This window comes from Silurus aristotelis, assembly GCF_946808225.1.
Source record: "Silurus aristotelis genome assembly, chromosome: 15".
NCBI classification, from domain to species: Eukaryota; Metazoa; Chordata; class Actinopteri; order Siluriformes; family Siluridae; genus Silurus; species Silurus aristotelis.
The window spans coordinates 11166423-11184893 of NC_139588.1; the positions used below are offsets into that span (position 1 = coordinate 11166423).

The following is an 18471-nucleotide window of genomic DNA, read 5'->3' on the forward strand; positions in this document are numbered from 1 at the left end:
TCTTGCTAAATACTAGATTTAAAGTGCAAATCCAACCTGCACTGTAGGAGCGAATGAAGCTCTCATTGAGACAGTGGATGAAGTGTCTGGTGTGCTTTGGCGTGCTCTGGCTTTCAAACATTTACAAATACACAAGACACCACATTTAAGATTTCATTTGATGCCTCGTGCATTTGAAACAACCATTGTGTCAGTCCTCGGCATGGCAGGATAAAAGAGCAGCAACCTTGTAACTAAATGATTAGACTATTGTGGGTGGTCCCTCCACCGTAATTCCAACAACAGCTAATCAAATACTATTTTCCTACAGATTTTTCTCGACCACTGTGGCTTTTTAATCGCCCTGGGAGAACAGACGGCTCATCTGCTAATCACAGCCAAATACTCAAACGCGAATTAAATAATTATAGCCTTAGAATAATTGACAAATGTCTCAAGACCGATTATTTAGTCATTGCTGTAAGATGGGGGGGGGGGGGGGAGGGTGTGAGGGGTTTACTACGAAAAGCCCAAGGTCACTCATTAGAGTAGAACTAACGCATGAATAGGCTTTGGAAATGAACTTTTAAACTGGAATTTTTGTATTTATCCTAAATACATACATACATGCATACATACATTAAATATATATATATATATATGGACATACGGCATAATACAAAAGAATCAGCATTAGAAAGCTAAAACAACAAAGCTACAATCTACAGATTTTATTCCTGAACACATAAAGGAAGTAAGATATCATTCATTCGTTATTTATACATTAAGTGAGCGCTTTATCCTAAAAAGGGGACCATCAACACTGGGCAAAAAAAAACCCATAAATGGGGGTCACCCAATCATCAGTAAATTTACCAACAGCACTTCTTTTATAGAGTCATTCTCTCATGTATCTCTCATTCTACCACGATGAATTAAATGTTATGAAGTACGAAAAAGAAAATGCAAACACATTACCGACTTTCCCAAGTCGTAAATATACTGCTTTTGCCTGGAATAGTCTTCTCGGCATAAGTGAATTATTTTCCATTTTATTCGCATTCATTCATTTGTTCTCGACAATCACTTCCTGCCTACACTGTAAAATACTGACTACATCAAGAAATAACTTGAAAACAGTTCATTAAGTTTCCTCAGTTAATGTTTACCTTAACAGATTGATCCAATATTTATAGATTTTACAACAATAAAATCACAAAATCTTCACATATAGCTTTATTTGCATGTAGTGCAATTTTGTTGTTGTTTTGTATTCTCACAGTCTATTCAAAGAGTACAAATTGCATCGTTGTTTTAACCCGTTCATAGATGTTGACACTGGTTGTGGCAATGTGTGTAAATGCGTGTGCGTGCGCGTGCGTGTGTGTGTGTGCGTGTGTGTGTGTGTGTGTGTGTGTGTATACTGTAAGATGTTAGCTAGTAGCGGTTAGTAAAAAAATTAGTGTATAATAATAATAATAATAATAATAATAATAATAATAATAATAATAATAATAATAATAATATTTTTTTTAATTATTATTATTATTATTATTATTATTATAAATATAGTCATATTTTCAAATTCAATTTATTGTAGCTTTTTATGGTATGTGTAAAATTGATGCCATCTCTGCAGCATTTGAATCTTTTTAATTATTATTATTTTCATGGACTCTGAAAAAAAGGCAATGAAGAACCAAAAAAAATAAATAAATCTGAATTGAACATATATTTGGACATCCATTATAACAAACTGTTTAGAAGCACAAAAGAAGCTCTTTCTGCATGCGTACCATAAATCGCATAGCTTGAAATGTAGCGAGGGGTATTGGATTCATGGTTAGATGACACCGAAGTTAGATGTTTTGACTAAGCACACTATCAGTATGTTTGCAAAAAGAAATGAGGACTACATTTAGTCAAATGCATTTGATACTAAGTGTAAAATGGGAAGATGAATGACAGATGATTTGGGTCTGTGTTTACACTAGTTGTAAAGGAGCTCTTGTAGGCTAAAAACATCATGAATGATCACCAACTAGCATGATTTTGTAGCCTGTGATTGCAAGGTTTAAACAATGCAAATATTGGATATGCAAATATTGGCAAAAATAGTGAATATTTGACCACAAACACACATCTGAGACACATTTGTACATAAATGATTATAGAAACACAAAATGATGGACACCTTATTAAATACATAGAAAACCTATTGAAGTATTTACTTCATAAAGAAGTGGCCTAAACGTTAATAAAGGTAATAAAGGTCATGTAAAAAAGCACGTAAAAGCTTACAAATGTCTCCAGGAATGTTTATTTGTTTTTATTTAGTTTTCTTAACATCAATGTTGTTATTATTTAATTTTCTTTAAAAAAAAACAAAAAAATGCTGAAATTTGTGTTGTTCCTGTTGTTGTTGAAAATGACAAAAAAAATGATCAGGATAAAAAACAGCATTCTATAAAATGGTTAATATTCAGATTGTTGAGCTGTTGTGGGTTTTCAGCACATTATGGCATCAAAGAATGTGACAGATACAGCAAACAGCCAATAAGATAAAAGGAAATTACAGCATAATATGTTCAGAAGAAACCAGAAGAGAAATTTTTTTTTTATTTTTTTATTTTTTTATTTTTTTACCATTTCTCTCTTATTTTGTTGTGACGCTAGTATAGACAAGTCAGCCAATTCATTAGAAAATTTGTTCAGAACCCAGCTAAGAAGCTTTCAAGCTTGAGAACAAACTATACATGGCTAGTAAAAAGTGATAGGTGGAAGATGGCAAAATACAGAAAGACAACAGACTTATTTTAAGAAATGGGAATGGGCAGGAATTAGAGTTTTGTCCTCTATCATATAGCAGATCAGATTGGGTCAGTGGTGTGCAAAAACTACAGTTTTACCAAATGTTTAAATGTTTATCATAGATTGCACTTTTATTTTACTACCAGATTGGTTTTAATGATCTTTTTTTTTTTTTTTCAAGCTTTAGGAAAGATAAAAAATATGGTGTAAAATATAGTGTGTTTCATGAAAGCCATATTTGTTCTGTGTTTTTCTGATTGTGCTGCCATGAACACCAATATTTTATGGGGCTTCAGAGGTCTATAGGTCACTTGATGTAGCTCTCTCTCTTTTTTTTATTTTTTATCTTTGACTATTTAACTGCTTGGCCTTGAACACCCACTCCTGCGAAGTTTGGCACCTGTCTTGTAAACAATATTTCTTACTGAAGAATATTGAATTTTACATTGTTTGGTGAAGGCCTTATAATTCTTCCCAAATTGATTAGGAGCAACTATTGCTTCTCTAGGTCATGGTGGAAGGTTCTTTCTTCTGGCATGATATAAACACACATATGAGTGCTACTGAACAAAACCTCTTCATTTATATTGGTAGTTAGGCTTTGTGATTATTAACTATTTGGTTGCTTATTACTTATTTTAATGATTGTCTAATTGGAAAGAGGGTATTTTTGTTCCTTTACTGGCTTCTGAATGGCCACATAATAAAATCAGATGTGTTTTTTTTCTGGTAGTTGTCATCACCTAGATTTTTTTTAATTGTTGAAGTTAGTGTTTGGTCCTAAACATCTATTCTTAGACATCAATATTAACGTTCCATACATGGACCTGGGTTCCATACATAGACCTGGGCCATGCTGAATCACCCCACAGGCTACCTGCAAGCGATGACCCACTGTTTCCACTGTGCGTACTGGAAGATAAACTTCATTTAATCTCTTTTCACTTCTTTTCACAGCTATTGTAACATACTCTTTGGTTCATGGGAGGAGGGGGAGGAGGGGGTGAGGGAGTTGGTAGTTAGGTGGGGGATAACTCAAAAAGGCTTTTTATCTTTCTGTACCTTGACGTTGGCTTTTTGGATGTTTTTATTTTACTTCACACATGCAAAACAGGGCTCTATGTTGTTCAGCTCTCTTCCCACTTAAGACTTCCTTCTCTCTGCCCCCTTTATTCTTGCCACACCGTAATGAAACACCCAAGATTCATCAGTAAAATTTTGCACAGGTGTAGGATTCTAGCCCCTCACTTTTCTTGTCTCTAGCTTCTATTCACAAACAATGAACCGTGCTGGAACAAATATCTTTGTGGTTCTACTCTATTTTTGTTACCACAGCGCTACAGTCTCTAGCTTGTTATCTCTGCCTTGGCATTTACAGACCACTGTATATTCACCAGTTCTCTAAAGTGGTGTCTCAGTTATACATTTTCTTTACTGTAATTTTTTAATGCTTGTGACATTTGCCTGATATTTCACATCTATATGTATGAATTGCCTGAGTGATTTTGAATGCTTGTTTTTTTATTCTGTTGCAATGTACACTTCACTATGATTTTCAGCTCTTGAATTTGCAACTCTATTTAAACTAGAATTGTCAGTAGAATTGTTGTTACATTCTGTCCCTTTTATTTTTGCTATTCAATAAAGACATGGATGAACATGGGATAACAGGTCAGATTTTTAGCTATAAATTCTTGATATGTATACCTAGAAGTGTTAAATGAAGCTATACATGGAACTTTCAGCTTGGACCCATCAATTTCCCTAAGCAATTTTGGAAGATGTGTCCGGTAAGTGTTTCTTGTTGCCCAGGCCTACCCAGGTAGATTGACTAAACAGTTAATAGGTCTCAATGTCTTCTCTAGGTCTGAGCCCTTAGTTTCACATATCAGCAGTAGGATTCAAAAAGGGCAAAATGGGCAAAAGGGCAAAATGAATTTGCAAAGAAATACAGATAAGAGAAATACAAGCTGAACCAAGTGACAGGAAAAACTAACTGTGAAGAAAGGATCTGCTCATTATCTAAAACATGGAAGCTCATCTGTCCAGCATGGTAAAAGTAGTGAAGAAGTAGTATAGAAATTAATTCTATGTATGTGTGTAATATGTGTGTAGTATCTATATCTATATATATATATATATATATATATATATATATATATATATATATATATATATATATATATATATGTGTGTGTGTGTGTGTGTGTGTGTGTGTGTGTGTGTGTGTGTGTGTGTGTGTGTGTGTGTGTATACATATATTTCTTTTATTTTTGTTGATTATGGCTTACAGCTTATGAAACCAAAAAATTCAGTATGAAAATGAAAATAAAAATGTTAATATTGTGGAAAGTTTAATATTGGAGACTCGTGGTGTCACACTGTAATTAGCTAATTAACTCAGCAAAGCACAGCACAGAAAAGGTTTCCTGAGCTTTTAAATGGTGTCTTAGTCTGGTTCAGTTTACACATTCATTGGAAAGACTGCTGACTTGACAGCTTTTCAGAAGATGATCACTGACACCCTGCACATGGAGTGTAAGACACAAAAGGCTGTTTACAGAGTGCTGTATGCAAGCACATTAATTAAAAGTGGAACAGAAGGAAAAAATATGGTAGAAAAAGAGCCACAATGCTCAGGCCAATGTCTACAACTGTCAAGCCACTCTTGAAACAAAGACAACATCAGAGGCATCTTACCTGGGCTAAGGACAAAAAGGACTGGATTGTTGCTCAGTGGGCCAAAGTCCTCTTTTCAGATAAAAATAAATTTTGCATTTCATTTGGAAGTTCCCAGAGTCTGGAAGAAGAGAGGAGAGGCACATAATCTAAGTTGCTTGCGGTCCAGTGTAAAGTTTGCACAGTAATTTTTGGTTTGGGGAGTCGTGTCATCTGCTAGTGTTGGTTCACTGTGTTTGATCAGGTCCAAGGTCAGCACAGCCGTCTACCAGGAAGTATTAGAGAACTTCATGCTTCCCTCTGCTGACCAGCTTTATGGAGATGCTAATTTTATGTTCCAGCAGGACTTGGCACCTGCCCTCACTGCCAAAAGTACTACCTGCACAGTATCTGTACTTGATTGGCGAGCAAACTCGCCCTACCTAAACCCCATGGAGAATATATAGGGTATTGTGAAGAGGAAGATGTAAAACACCAGACCCAATAACGCAGAAGAGCTGAAGGCTGCTATCAGAGTAACCTGTACTTCCATAACACCTCAGCAGTGCTATAGACCGATCGCCTCCATGCCACGCCGCATTGCTGCAGTAATTCATGCAAAGGGAGTCTGACCAAGTATTGAGTGCTGTACATGTTCATACTTTTTAGTAGTTCAACATTTCTGTTAAGTTTTTTGTTGGTCTTAAGAAATATTCACATTTTTGAGATAATGAGCTATGGGTTTTCATCAGCTGAAAGCCATAATCATCAAAATTAAAAGAATGTGTGTAATGAATCTATATAATGTGAGTTTCACTTTTTAAATATAATTATTGAAAAAAAAAAATCCACTTTTTGATATTCTAATTTATTGAGATGCACCTAAAAAAAAAAAAAAAATATATATATATATATATATATATATATATATATATATATATATATATATATATATATATATATATATATATATACAGTGAGGAAAATAAGTATTTGAACACCCTGCTATTTTGCAAGTTCTCCCACTTAGAAATCATGGAGGGGTCTGAAATTGTCATCGTAGGTGCATGTTCACTGTGAGAGACATAATCTAAAAAAAAAAATCCAGAAATCACAATGTATGATTTTTTAACTATTTATTTGTATGATACAGCTGCAAATAAGTATTTAAACACCTGAGAAAGTCAATGTTAATATTTGGTACAGTAGCCTTTGTTTGCAATTACAGAGGTCAAACATTTCCTGTAGTTTTTCACCAGGTTTGCACACACTGCAGGAGGGATTTTGGCCCACTTCTCCACACAGATCTTCTCTAGATCAGTCAGGTTTCTGGCCTGTCGCTGAGAAACACGGAGTTTGAGCTCCCTCCAAAGATTCTCTACTGGGTTTAGGTCTGGAGACTGGCTAGGCCACGCCAGAACCTTGATATGCTTCTTACAGAGCCACTCCTTGGTTATCCTGGCTGTGTGCTTCGGGTCATTGTCATGTTAGAAGACAAAGCCTCGACCCATCTTCAATGCTCTAACTGAGGGAAGGAGGTTGTTCCGCAAAATCTCGCAATACATGGCCCCGGTCATCCTCTCCTTAATACAGTGCAGTCGCCCTGTCCCACGTGCAGAAAAACACCCCCAAAGCATGATGCTACCACTCCCATGCTTCACAGTAGGGATGGTGTTCTTGGGATGGTACTCATCATTCTTCTTCCTCCAAACATGTTTAGTGGAACTATGACCCAAAAGTTCTATTTTGGTTTTATCTGACCACATGACTTTCTCCCATGACTCTTCTGGATCATCCAAATGGTCATTGGCAAACTTAAGACGTGCCTGGACATGTGCTGGTTTAAGCAGGGGAACCTTCCGTGCCATGCATGATTTCAAACCATGACGTCTTAGTGTATTACCAACAGTAACCTTGGAAACGGTGGTCCCAGCTCTTTTCAGGTCATTGACCAGCTCCTCCCGTGTAGTTCTGGGCTGATTTCTCACCTTCCTTAGGATCATTGAGACCCCACGAGGTTAGATCTTGCATGGAGCCCCAGTCCGAGGGAGACTGACAGTCATGTTTAGCTTCTTCCATTTTCTAATGATTGCTCCAACAGTGGACCTTTTTTCACCAAGCTGCTTGGCAATTTCCCCGTAGCCCTTTCCAGCCTTGTGGAGGTGTACAATTTTGTCTCTAGTGTCTTTGGACAGCTCTTTGGTCTTGGCCATGTTAGTAGTTGGATTCTCACTGATTGTATGGGGTGGACAGGTGTCTTTATGCAGCTAACGACCTCAAACAGGTGCATCTAATTTAGGATAATAAATGTAGTGGAGGTGGACATTTTAAAGGCAGACTAACAGGTCTTTGAGGGTCAGAATTCTAGCTGATAGACAGGTGTTCAAATACTTATTTGCAGCTGTATCATACAAATAAATAGTTTAAAAATCATACATTGTAATTTCTGGATTTTTTCTTTTAGATTATGTCTCTCACAGTGGACATGCACCTACGATGACAATTTCAGACCCCTCCATGATTTCTAAGTGGGAGAACTTGCAAAATAGCAGGGTGTTCAAATACTTATTTTCCTTACTGTATATATATATATATATATATATATATATATATATATATATATATATATATATATATATATGTATATATATATATATATATATATATATATATATATATATATATATATATATATATATATATATATATATATATATATATATAATTTATAGAATGTGTATAGCTGAAAGGAAAAAAATAAAATAAATGTATTTAAATAGATGTGTCTCTTGTGTAACTTGTCAACTGCAAGCCCAACCTATAATAGAGGTTAGTGTAAAGAATAGACTTTCCTAAAAAAAGAGTAATTTTTTTACATCTTGATTGAGAAATAGACTGCAAACATATTAGTACTGTCATGTAAATACTTTACAAAATAATCCAGCACATTTCTAGCACAGTGATTAAAGATCTTTTTTTTTTTTTCAACCTTTAGTGCATGTTGTTTTACACTGTTTTTCTTCCATTTATAGTATGTTGTTAAAGATATGAAAGTACTGTCACCAACGTGGCATGTGTGGATCTTGAGCTGTTGAATAATAGAGGAAGCAGCGGCTCCTATGCATGTTTCATAATGCCTGCTCTCCGTGTCCGTGCTTGGGGACTGGCAGACCTTGTGAGTTTCAGCTTGTCATACAGAGGCAATAAGTACACTCTTAGTTCTGCCTGAAAGAGCATAACTACATTTCTGCTTTCACAAGCATATAGAAGCCTGATGTGGCTCTACCTAGTTCTGTACTATAAATCTGCTCGCTGGACACTTTTTTCTTTGTGTCATGATTTTATTGAACCCAGAATGCGTAAATTTTTTTTGCTTATCTGGAAAGAATTTCATTTGAAAGCTATTATTACTAAAAGGCTCAGGGAACTCTAGCGTTAACAACACAAATCTAAAAATACCCATTTAAAGGCTGTTACATTTAAACAAGTCTAAATGATGTTATGTTTGTACATTTACTGTCCACTTTATTAGGAACAACTGTACACCTACACATTCATGCTGTTATGTAATCAGCCAAGTGTGTGGCATCAGCACAATGCTAAAAGAAAAATGCATGAAGATTCATACATCAGAATGTGTTCCCCTGTGACAAACTAAATTGGTTTATTTTGATCATTGTAAAAAATGCTTATTTCCTGGGAGACTCAGCTCACAAGATGTTTTTTTTTTTCTTTGTTCGCACTATTCTGTCAGTAATAATCAGCAGTTTATGAAATAATTAATTCAGCCCTTCTGGTGCAAAATCTATAGCAAAACTGGTGTGATGCATGGAGGTGAACAAATACAATATTTTTAGTAAAAAATAGTGAAAAAAAAAAAAAAGAATATGATGTGTTGGTGCTACTGCAGCATTTAAGTTCATCAAGTTCATTAAATCAGATTCTCCGTTCTGTGCGATTGCCTGGTTGACAGTTTACACTATTTACATTACACACAGTTTATGGACAGGGTTATTGCATTTTCTCCTTTTTTAGTACATGTAAAACAAACTGAACAAAACTGTACCACATCGTTCAAACATTATTCAAAGTTTCAAACAAATAATGAAAGCAGATTTTTGGATCAAACACACATAACCTTAAATATTTAAGGTTTGTAAAGCAGCTTAAAAAAAACACTGGCTTTTTAACCGGTGCCAAGCCCTGTTGCCTGATTCAGTGTGTGGTTGAAGAAAGGCTGCACTTTAGAGAAGGATGTTATCTGTCATTCTGGGCTGTTTGCTGCTGACCTCTGAGTGACACATGCCCTGGTGACCTGCAGTGTGGGACTATAATGCCATCTGAGTGTAGCAGAGCCTCTTGAGTTGTATGTACTGTACCACTCAGACTTTCGGGCCAAAGGGGAGATGATGTTCACAGGTGAACAGGCGAACCCACACAAGCATGAGTGACAAACACATTTGATTTACTATCCTTGTATCCTCATGGACACACACCCACACCCACAACACACAAACACACACAACGGGTGTACCCTAAACCAAAAACCTATCACAACTCAATCTTTAGAGTTTAGCTACATTACTCATGTTAACGATTATTCTCAACTAAAGATGTAAGTGGGGCTATGTACTTCCTGTAAACAATGAACAAATCCTTTATTTAAAAAAAAGGAATGCAAACCTGTTGGTTTCCAGTTTGACTGGAGTAGTGGTATCAGGTTTAGAGATCATCCTATTAGACACAGCTTATTCAAACTTTTGAAGAGAAAGGGCCTGGTGCTTGTTAACATGATCAGTAGATCCTAAATAGAATTATGAGTGGCTTGGAGGGTAAGCTCATAAAACAGACATTATTGCCTAATCATGCCCTTGTCTATGGCAGAAGGGAGGGTCAGGATAGCCAAACATTAATGATCCCAGCCTTTTTCAAAGCTGATTTCTTGGAGTAATGCCCAGAGCCCTTAGTGTTTTTGGAACTCTTTTCCTAAATCACAAACAGTAGCTTAGGGAAGGTTGATATGTGCTCTAGGCTACCTCAATGGAGATTGACTAACCAGCACTGGCAGACACAGTATGCTGGGGAGCATTTCAGTCTGCATTGTTTGGTGTGCTTGCCTTCTTAGCACAACAAGCATCAGCACCGCGTTAAGAAATGATTCAATAAGAGATAAAGGGTTGATCTACAAAGTTATTGCAAAAAAATGCCAATGCTAAGGGCAATCACATTTGCCATTCATCACGCATAGCATTACATTTTTGACAGCCTTGCAGTGCTAAAGTTCGACTACACAATGCTCTCATGTGAAGGAAGTTCACACATGCCTGCCAGAGCTCTTTTACAAAATTCAAAATTTTCTTTATCATGATGCCATATGACAAAAGTCTCAGAACCAAGATTAAACTCAACCAAGTACAGTGAAAGTGAACGTAGTGTCATGGCTTGAGCTTAACCCAGACCTTCATCCAATTGAGCGTGCACTTCACCTTCTGAAGAGGAGAGTGAATGGAGAAACCATGCTAAACAAGAAACAACTGAAAGAATCCATGGTTCAAGACTGGAGAATTGTCACAAAAAGTAGACTGCAGCAGTTTGATGATCTCGGCGAGTTGCTGGATTGATGCAGTTACATGCATCCAAATGTTTCGTGCTATTCACTTTAATTTACTTTAAGACTATCAGTTCCTATACTTTTACTTATCTTGGAAAAAAAAGACAGGTACATTGGTACAAGGTTACACATCTAGATGTAAATATAAGGGAAATGAAAGCCAGAATTCTGATCCATCGTCTCATATTTATCATTTGATCTCAAACCAAAATGTCTTTAGTGTATAGAAAAAACAGGAAGAAGAATTGTTTTGCCATTTCAGTACTTCCAGAGGGGGCTGAAATGCTAAATGGTCAGAAAGACTTTGAAGTTTATGGTGTACTTCTCTCATGGTTTGAACATTATAAAATGTCTCGTGGCCTCCACATCATTCTGCTTCTCTGTGTACATTCAGTGTACAGTATCTGTAGGCTTGTTAATGATTTCTGCAGTAGGAGACAAATGATGTTGCACTCTGTAAATGAGAACAGTCATGAGTGGGTTGGGCAGAGGGACAATGTCAGCCTTAAGAATGTGAGATCACCGTAAGCTTGGAGACAGCGCCGCAATTCTGATGTCATGTGACTAACAGTGTCTGTGGTGCCCGTTCAAGTTTCACTTTAAAATACTTTCTTATTAAAATGCCACTGTATTACATATACAATAAACCTTTATTTATTATTCTTTGTGCTTTATGGGATTTTCAAGTAATGTAAAAATCTTTTGCTCACAAGTGGCCCAAATACAAATATTGTATTAATTTATACACTACCTGAAATAAACAAATATCAGAAACTCAGTGCTGTTTTCAAATTTCACACGAGTGTAATTGTGATTAAATGTTTGCTCTGCTAGCTTTGTAGGTAGAAAGAGCTACAGTTCAGCATACTATTGTTGGCTCCCTTCTTTTAGAGACAGTAGAGAAGGGAACGTTAAGAACAATTTCTTTCCCCTCTGTACCTCTTTATTTTAGAATAAGTGGTATGTGAGGGTGGGCAGGAAAGGAAGGGGGAGCAATCCAAGCAAAAAGAAGGATTGAAGAGTAAAAATGGGCAAGAAAAAAAAAAATGACACGCAGCAGTTGTTAGTCACCTAGCAACAAGTCCTCCATCAAACCCCCCACCATCCCCCTCCTGCTCCTGCAGCCTCTCTTCCAAAGTCTCCCCACTGTGTTCCTTAATTCAGTAAATGTGCTACGGATGTGTGTACCTCCTCCTCTTTCCCCCTACATCCCTTGCCCCTGACAAAGCACACTGTGAGGTGGGTTGTAGGACATAGGCCTCCACCTTACACACATCCACTCATCCGTCCCATTGACCGCCGAGGCCTTTCTCCCAGCATACAGTGGGCTTGGAGACAAAGCACTGAAAAGAGGGGCAGACCAAACAGGGAAAACATTTGCTTGTAATTGTGATTGACTGCATAATTAAAATGATGTTCTTTTTTTCATGGGGGGCTCTAAATGCTGGGGAGGGGCAGAGGGACCCTTGTTAAAGCCTGCACTTTGTCACCTTGTAATGAGGAGAAAGCGTTCCTGCTGAGAAGAGGGGCAAATATTGAGATCGCTCCAGGAACAACTCAGAGCGCCTCTTCAAGTGTTTTCACAAAGAGGACAAAAATGCAGGGAGATCTCACCCATCTCACACTTACCCTCAGAAATAAGTAGGCAGTTGTGAGAAAACAAACGAAAATAGGCAGGGAAAACTGAAAAGCATACAGATGGAGAGGGGGAGATGCTCAAACTCACACATATTGTTCAATATCTGGGAACCCACACATTTAATAAGAGGTGACAATGCTACACTTTCTCTTCTTGCAAAATACGTTCTGTACTAACAGGTTTTGAGGTTTGAGCCAGGATATAAATACATATGGGATGAAACCATTTTAATTGCTAATGGGATGTAGGAGGTTGTGTGTTTGTTCAACAAATTGACTACACACAAACAACAGCTACTTTCTGCTTCCATAGATGCTTCAATTGAGACTTTTTCAGAACAACAAATTGGAGGCATTTGCCATCAAACTCCCACCCCAGGGGGCTCATAGGCAACATTCATGCCCACCCCCCTTCAAGGTCAACTTGTTTTTCGCTGCTTTCCAATTTCAGGATTACCTTGGCGACCATTCTCTTCTGTCAGTGGGCTGTCTATGCTGTTTCTCCTCTTTGTCCCAAACCTCTGTGGGTCCACCGAGGACCAGAGCCGGCAACATAGGAAGTCAGCTGGGTACATGGTCTCTGGACCAAATAGAAAAAAAATGACATTATTGGCAAACATACATAAGGTTTATTAAATTATGTAATTTTTTCTTATGCATGTTTTATTTTTCTTTCATTTTGTTTGTCATTATTTATTAATAAGCCCGAAAATTGCAGATGACATAAAAACAAACATTTCACTGCTGGTTTAACAACAGTAACAGTACAGGAATGTTTATGGTATGGTAAAAAATTTCAATGTTATGTGTGAAATTTGCTCAAGAATGGCAAAAGTGGGTGATAAATATCAGAAAAATAAACAGGGAAAAAAATTTAGCAACTGTTTTAATCAAAGAGAGGCAAACTTACAAATTATTTCATAAGTAACTAATAAAAACCTGAATGCAATCTCCATTTGCTATTAGAAGATTTGCTGTACAGTTACAAAACAGACTCATTTGTCCATTTGGTAGACACCCTTATCCAGAGCAACTTACAACTGAGCAGGTGAGGGTTAAGGGCCTTGCTCAAGGGCTCCACAGTGGCAGCTTGGTGGTGCTTGGATTTGAGCCCAGTTTCGACAAAAGTGTAAGAGTAACCTTTTAAATTTCCCATTAATTTCCTGTATTTATGCCAGTTACCTATAATTCGAGCTCTAATGTAAATTTGCATGGTCGATCAAAGCGCTGGACTCAGTAGCTTTCACATTTAACTATGTCATTAGAAGACCACAAATTATCTTTTTTGTACTATACCAAGACAGTGAATGTGACAGCCTTGTCATGGGCAATATAAAGTATATAAAGATAGGCTTTAGAACTGTGGTAAATACTGTACATCAGGGATTAATAAAAAAGAAAATCACCTGCACAGTATGTCACATGGGCATGTATTGAGTTCTGTCTTGAATTCCTTTCTTAGAAGCAGGTGTAACAGGTACAGAAAGTGTTCTGTTAAAACATGTGTAATAATTGTTATAATTCTCACAAAATGGTTTTTCATATATCTGGTGTACCTGCCTGAATGAGCACCTTTCCCCTTTAATTGCTGTGATGTCATCATGAGCCTACATAATTTCCTGTTTTGTCTCCTCCTCTTCCTCTTGGCATTTGTTAATGCATGGAAAAGGTGGGTTATTTTTGGCTCCTGCTAATCCTCATTAATCTTTATTTTAATTGTTGTCTATATCTTTATTGCAAATTATGTGTATTATGTTATTTTACTTACCTGTGTGGTTATTTTTGTCATTTTGCCCAATTTAAGTTATATTTGTGTCTTTGAACTATGTGGAGATGAAAAGCACATGGTAATTAAATCTACATCACATTTGTTTTATAGAGCAAAATAAGGGTGATTGTACTCAGAGGCTGCTTTTATTTCTTTTACATCAGATAAAAGCCAGTGAAACCGCCGCCTGTTGTCCCGTGTCTGTCTCCACTACACTACACAACGCAGAAAAGTGATTTTGTAACTGGTGTCGCGAGCCACCGGTTACACAGATTCAATAGTAGGCAGTTTTGATGAAAAGTAAGGCAGCGTAATAGGAAACATTTAATGTAAAGCTTTACAAAACCAAGCATTTACTCTACATTATAGATACTTATTGGATGCTAGAGTTTTGACCAGTGCAAGTGAAAAGACCAGGGTCCTTTAAAAAAAAAAAAAAAAAGGAAAAAATGCAATTGTCCTTGAATCTACAAAATGCCTTTGATCACTTTAAATAAAACAATAAAGACATAGAAGAACTTCGATGAGGTCAGTAAACCACAGAAATTGCACTAATTTTCATAGGTTATTTCTATGAGTAAGTCTTTATATGCTGTATTTGAAAAATTATTGAAAAGATGACCTTTAGCAAGTTTTGGCAAAAAGCCTTATAAAAATTGTATTTACAGTGTTGGTTGGTTTTTATTAGTTGAAATAATGAAATAAATAGACTTTTATATGCCATGTTCAAAATGTGTTCACATACAAAAAGATCCTGCATGATATTTTGCACTGTGGTTAGTACCTGTTAATAGTTAACAGTCAAAATGCTAATATTTTGTGCCTAATAAACTGAAATCATCCATATATAAAATCAGTTTATCTGGTTTCTACAAAGAGATTAGAGTAAATAAGTGTTGAGAATTCGTCCACAGATCTTTTTATGATCAGTCTGGTCCTTGTGGCAGCTTTATGCTGTTTAGGTGATCTGCATTAACAGAGCAGCTCACTGACTGCCTGGCGTGTGTGTGTGTGTGCGTGTGTGTGTGTGTGTGTGTGTGTGTGTGTGTGTGTGTGTGTGTGTGTGTGTGTGTGTGTGTATTGTGGACACCTGACCAAGATGCATATGTTTTTTTTGAACATCCGATTTAAGATTTATTCCACATTTGCTGTTTTAATAACCTCCATGCTTCTGGGAAGATGTTCCTGTAGATTGCTTGTAGAGATTTGTGCAATTTAGTGTAATATATATATATATATATATATATATATATATATATATATATATATATATATATATATAATACAATGTAAATAATATTAAAAGAGTTCTAAAATGTCAAGAGTACACAATGGACATAGGTGGGTGATAGGGTCAAGGCCAGGTCATGTGGGCTCCTGCTATGACAAGCCCTCACATCTACAGTAATGTGTCTCGGCAGCAGATGAGCAGAGTTGTAAAAGCATCCTTTTTACTCCACACCTTAGCCCATATCTCTCTGCACACATTCTAAACCAGTGCCAATTAAAGAGATTATAGCTCGGTTCATAAGGAGCCCCGGTCTCCCCTTGCAAGTGAGAATATCTGACAAAGCTTTTAGAAGTCAAGCTGCAATTCCACGACTTCCCGAACACTTCTGAAGAAATCTTTTCACCTGCACAAAGAAAAACATTGATTGTGTCTATAGCCACAGAGACTGTAAGCAGCATTTCACTGAAGTAAATATATATTTTATCAATCATATAAATCTCATTACAAAAGAAATTTTGGGCTTTGGCATTACATGTCGAACAGACATAATTCGTCTGCACACAATATAAGCCTAGCATGCATAGTCTTCTGAACACGCCAAGGTCATTTTTTTTCCTCACAGAAAATTGCCTTATGGTTGGAAATGCAATTTTGATCATAGAAAAACAAGAAATGATTTACATGGCATCCTTTGTTGAACATCAACAATACGAAAACCATAGAAAATATCTCTCTCAATTTTTCTCTCATTTTCTCTCCCCCTTTATCTCTTCTTGTAAACTCTTCAATCATTCTCCTCTCTCAAGCAAAACCACACATACACAGATCCTGACACGATATATTAGTGTGTTGTTTTACTCTTTTATATTGTGCACTATCGATTCACATAGTCATGATGTATTTTTTTTCTTAAACCAAAATGAAATATTGATGTTACCTGTGCATCTGAAGATTGGCAATTTTAGCTTTCAAGAGAAATTAAGAGGAATGCAAGTAATTGATACACGACTTGAAAAATAACTTTTACTATTAAGTTTCTGTGTGCTATTTTCCTCCTATTGAATTAGAATTATAGATTTTCACATGTAATTAAAATTTTTCAGTCAGAAACAAGGATTTAGCAAAGATTTTACAAGTAGATGTTCTCAACAAATAAGAATACAAATATGCACCAATATGTATGTAGCTTTCTGTGGGTGATAATAATGAGCTGAAGAATCCTGCAGAGAATTCAGGCACTCAGAGTTGATCAGTGGATGATGATAAATGCTGAACATCTTCTGGAAATGAGGCAAAATTCTTTAGAAGGGTAGATTAACACACACTAAGCAATGCTCTTTGGAGTGGTTGCTGAATTTTTAACCCAGACCATTTTTGCTGCTAGGTAATTTCATTCATTGCAAAGTCAAGGTCTGAGTTTGTGTTTTTATTTTTATTTTTTTGCCCTTTCTTGTAAATTAATGTCTGTTTGCTGTAAAAACTGTTTTGAGGTAGAGTAAGGATTATATTTACTGTTACATTTCCAAAATTCAAAGTATTAATCTGACTTCAAGCCACATCACCACCAAGTGTGGCGCAAAATAATAATAAAAAAAAGCACAAATATACTGGATCCATTTTTACATAATCTTTGCAATTCAGGATGACAGACACAGATGTAAGTTTGGCACTTTCAATATGTCTAGGCTCACACAGATAACTTCTTTGTTACTTTAGGTCAGAAAATAAAAAAAAGGAACTTCCTGTTTTCTGTTTGAGAGTGACTGGCCAGCAGCTGATAGCAGCAAGTCAAATCCGCCTGAAGGGAAGTATCTTTATGCTGGATCTCCGGATACTCCACAATGTCCAGCAGCTCAATAGGCATCCAAGAGGCAGGTGCACTATTTACTTTAAGAAAGAAAAGAAAAGAAAAAACACCACACTGAATGAGGCTTAGAGCATTTTGTCTCCTTTTATAAATTCATTTATTGGATTGTTAAAGAAACCAGATAATTGTGTTATTTAATGCATATATGTTTGTATTTAGTTCAATTTAACATACACTGTGACTTAATGTGATTAAGAGTGGTTAACAGACAAGTTTATGGTATCAGGCATACTACATATATACATATTAGCTTAATCAGTTAGTGGCTCTTGCAAGGATGAGGTTATTATTTTGGGAGAGTATACATATTAACATAAAAAAAAAAACAATAATAATAACAACAAGGCCTAGGTTTCCCACAGTTCAAACAGACAAAAGATATAACTACAGTCATCAGTTGTTGTAAAGCCACTGCATGTCACTGACTACACAATAGCTGACTACACAATAACTGGCTATACAATAAACTACTGCAGGGGTGGCCAACCCGCGGCTCTCGAGCCCCATGCGGCTCTTACGTTCATATCGAAGTTTGTGTTTTTTTATGTGCGTGTTCGCTTCGCTTGAGTTCAATACGGTATTTTTAAGACTTAAATGTTCTTGCCCCTACTGGGGAACTTTGCGGTATTTTCATCTCACGCACATGCGCATTTGACGAAAATACCGTGTTGAACTCAAGCGAAGCGAACACTCACAAAAAACACCCCACAAACTTCCATATGCAAATTGTTTAATTACATTTTAAGTAAACAGTTTGTGTCAAGTTTGCTCTCATGATGAAGATGAACACAGGACGTTTTTAACGGAGTGGGAGAGTTTATATTGATTATGTTGAACGTAATGGCAAGTCATTCTGCCTTATATCAGGCGTCATTAACGCATTTCAAATCTTCAAATCTTCATCGCCA

At 36.4% G+C, this 18471-nt stretch overlaps 1 protein-coding gene across 2 annotated transcripts in view; it reads right to left on the reverse strand.

Annotated features, from left to right (window-relative positions):
* ppm1ab (protein phosphatase, Mg2+/Mn2+ dependent, 1Ab) overlaps positions 1 to 18471 on the reverse strand; it is a 40931-nt gene that overhangs the window by 4113 nt on the left and 18347 nt on the right. Inside the window, exon 6 of one of the 2 annotated variants that reach the window (XM_083561998.1) lies at positions 13155 to 13277. In XM_083561998.1, the coding sequence (XP_083418124.1) occupies positions 13188 to 13277 (90 nt within the window). In that variant the 3' untranslated portion in view covers positions 13155 to 13187. Of the gene's footprint in view, positions 1 to 13154; positions 13278 to 17142; positions 17584 to 18471 lie in introns of those variants that run through there. The other variant, XM_083562000.1, reaches the window with a different exon arrangement.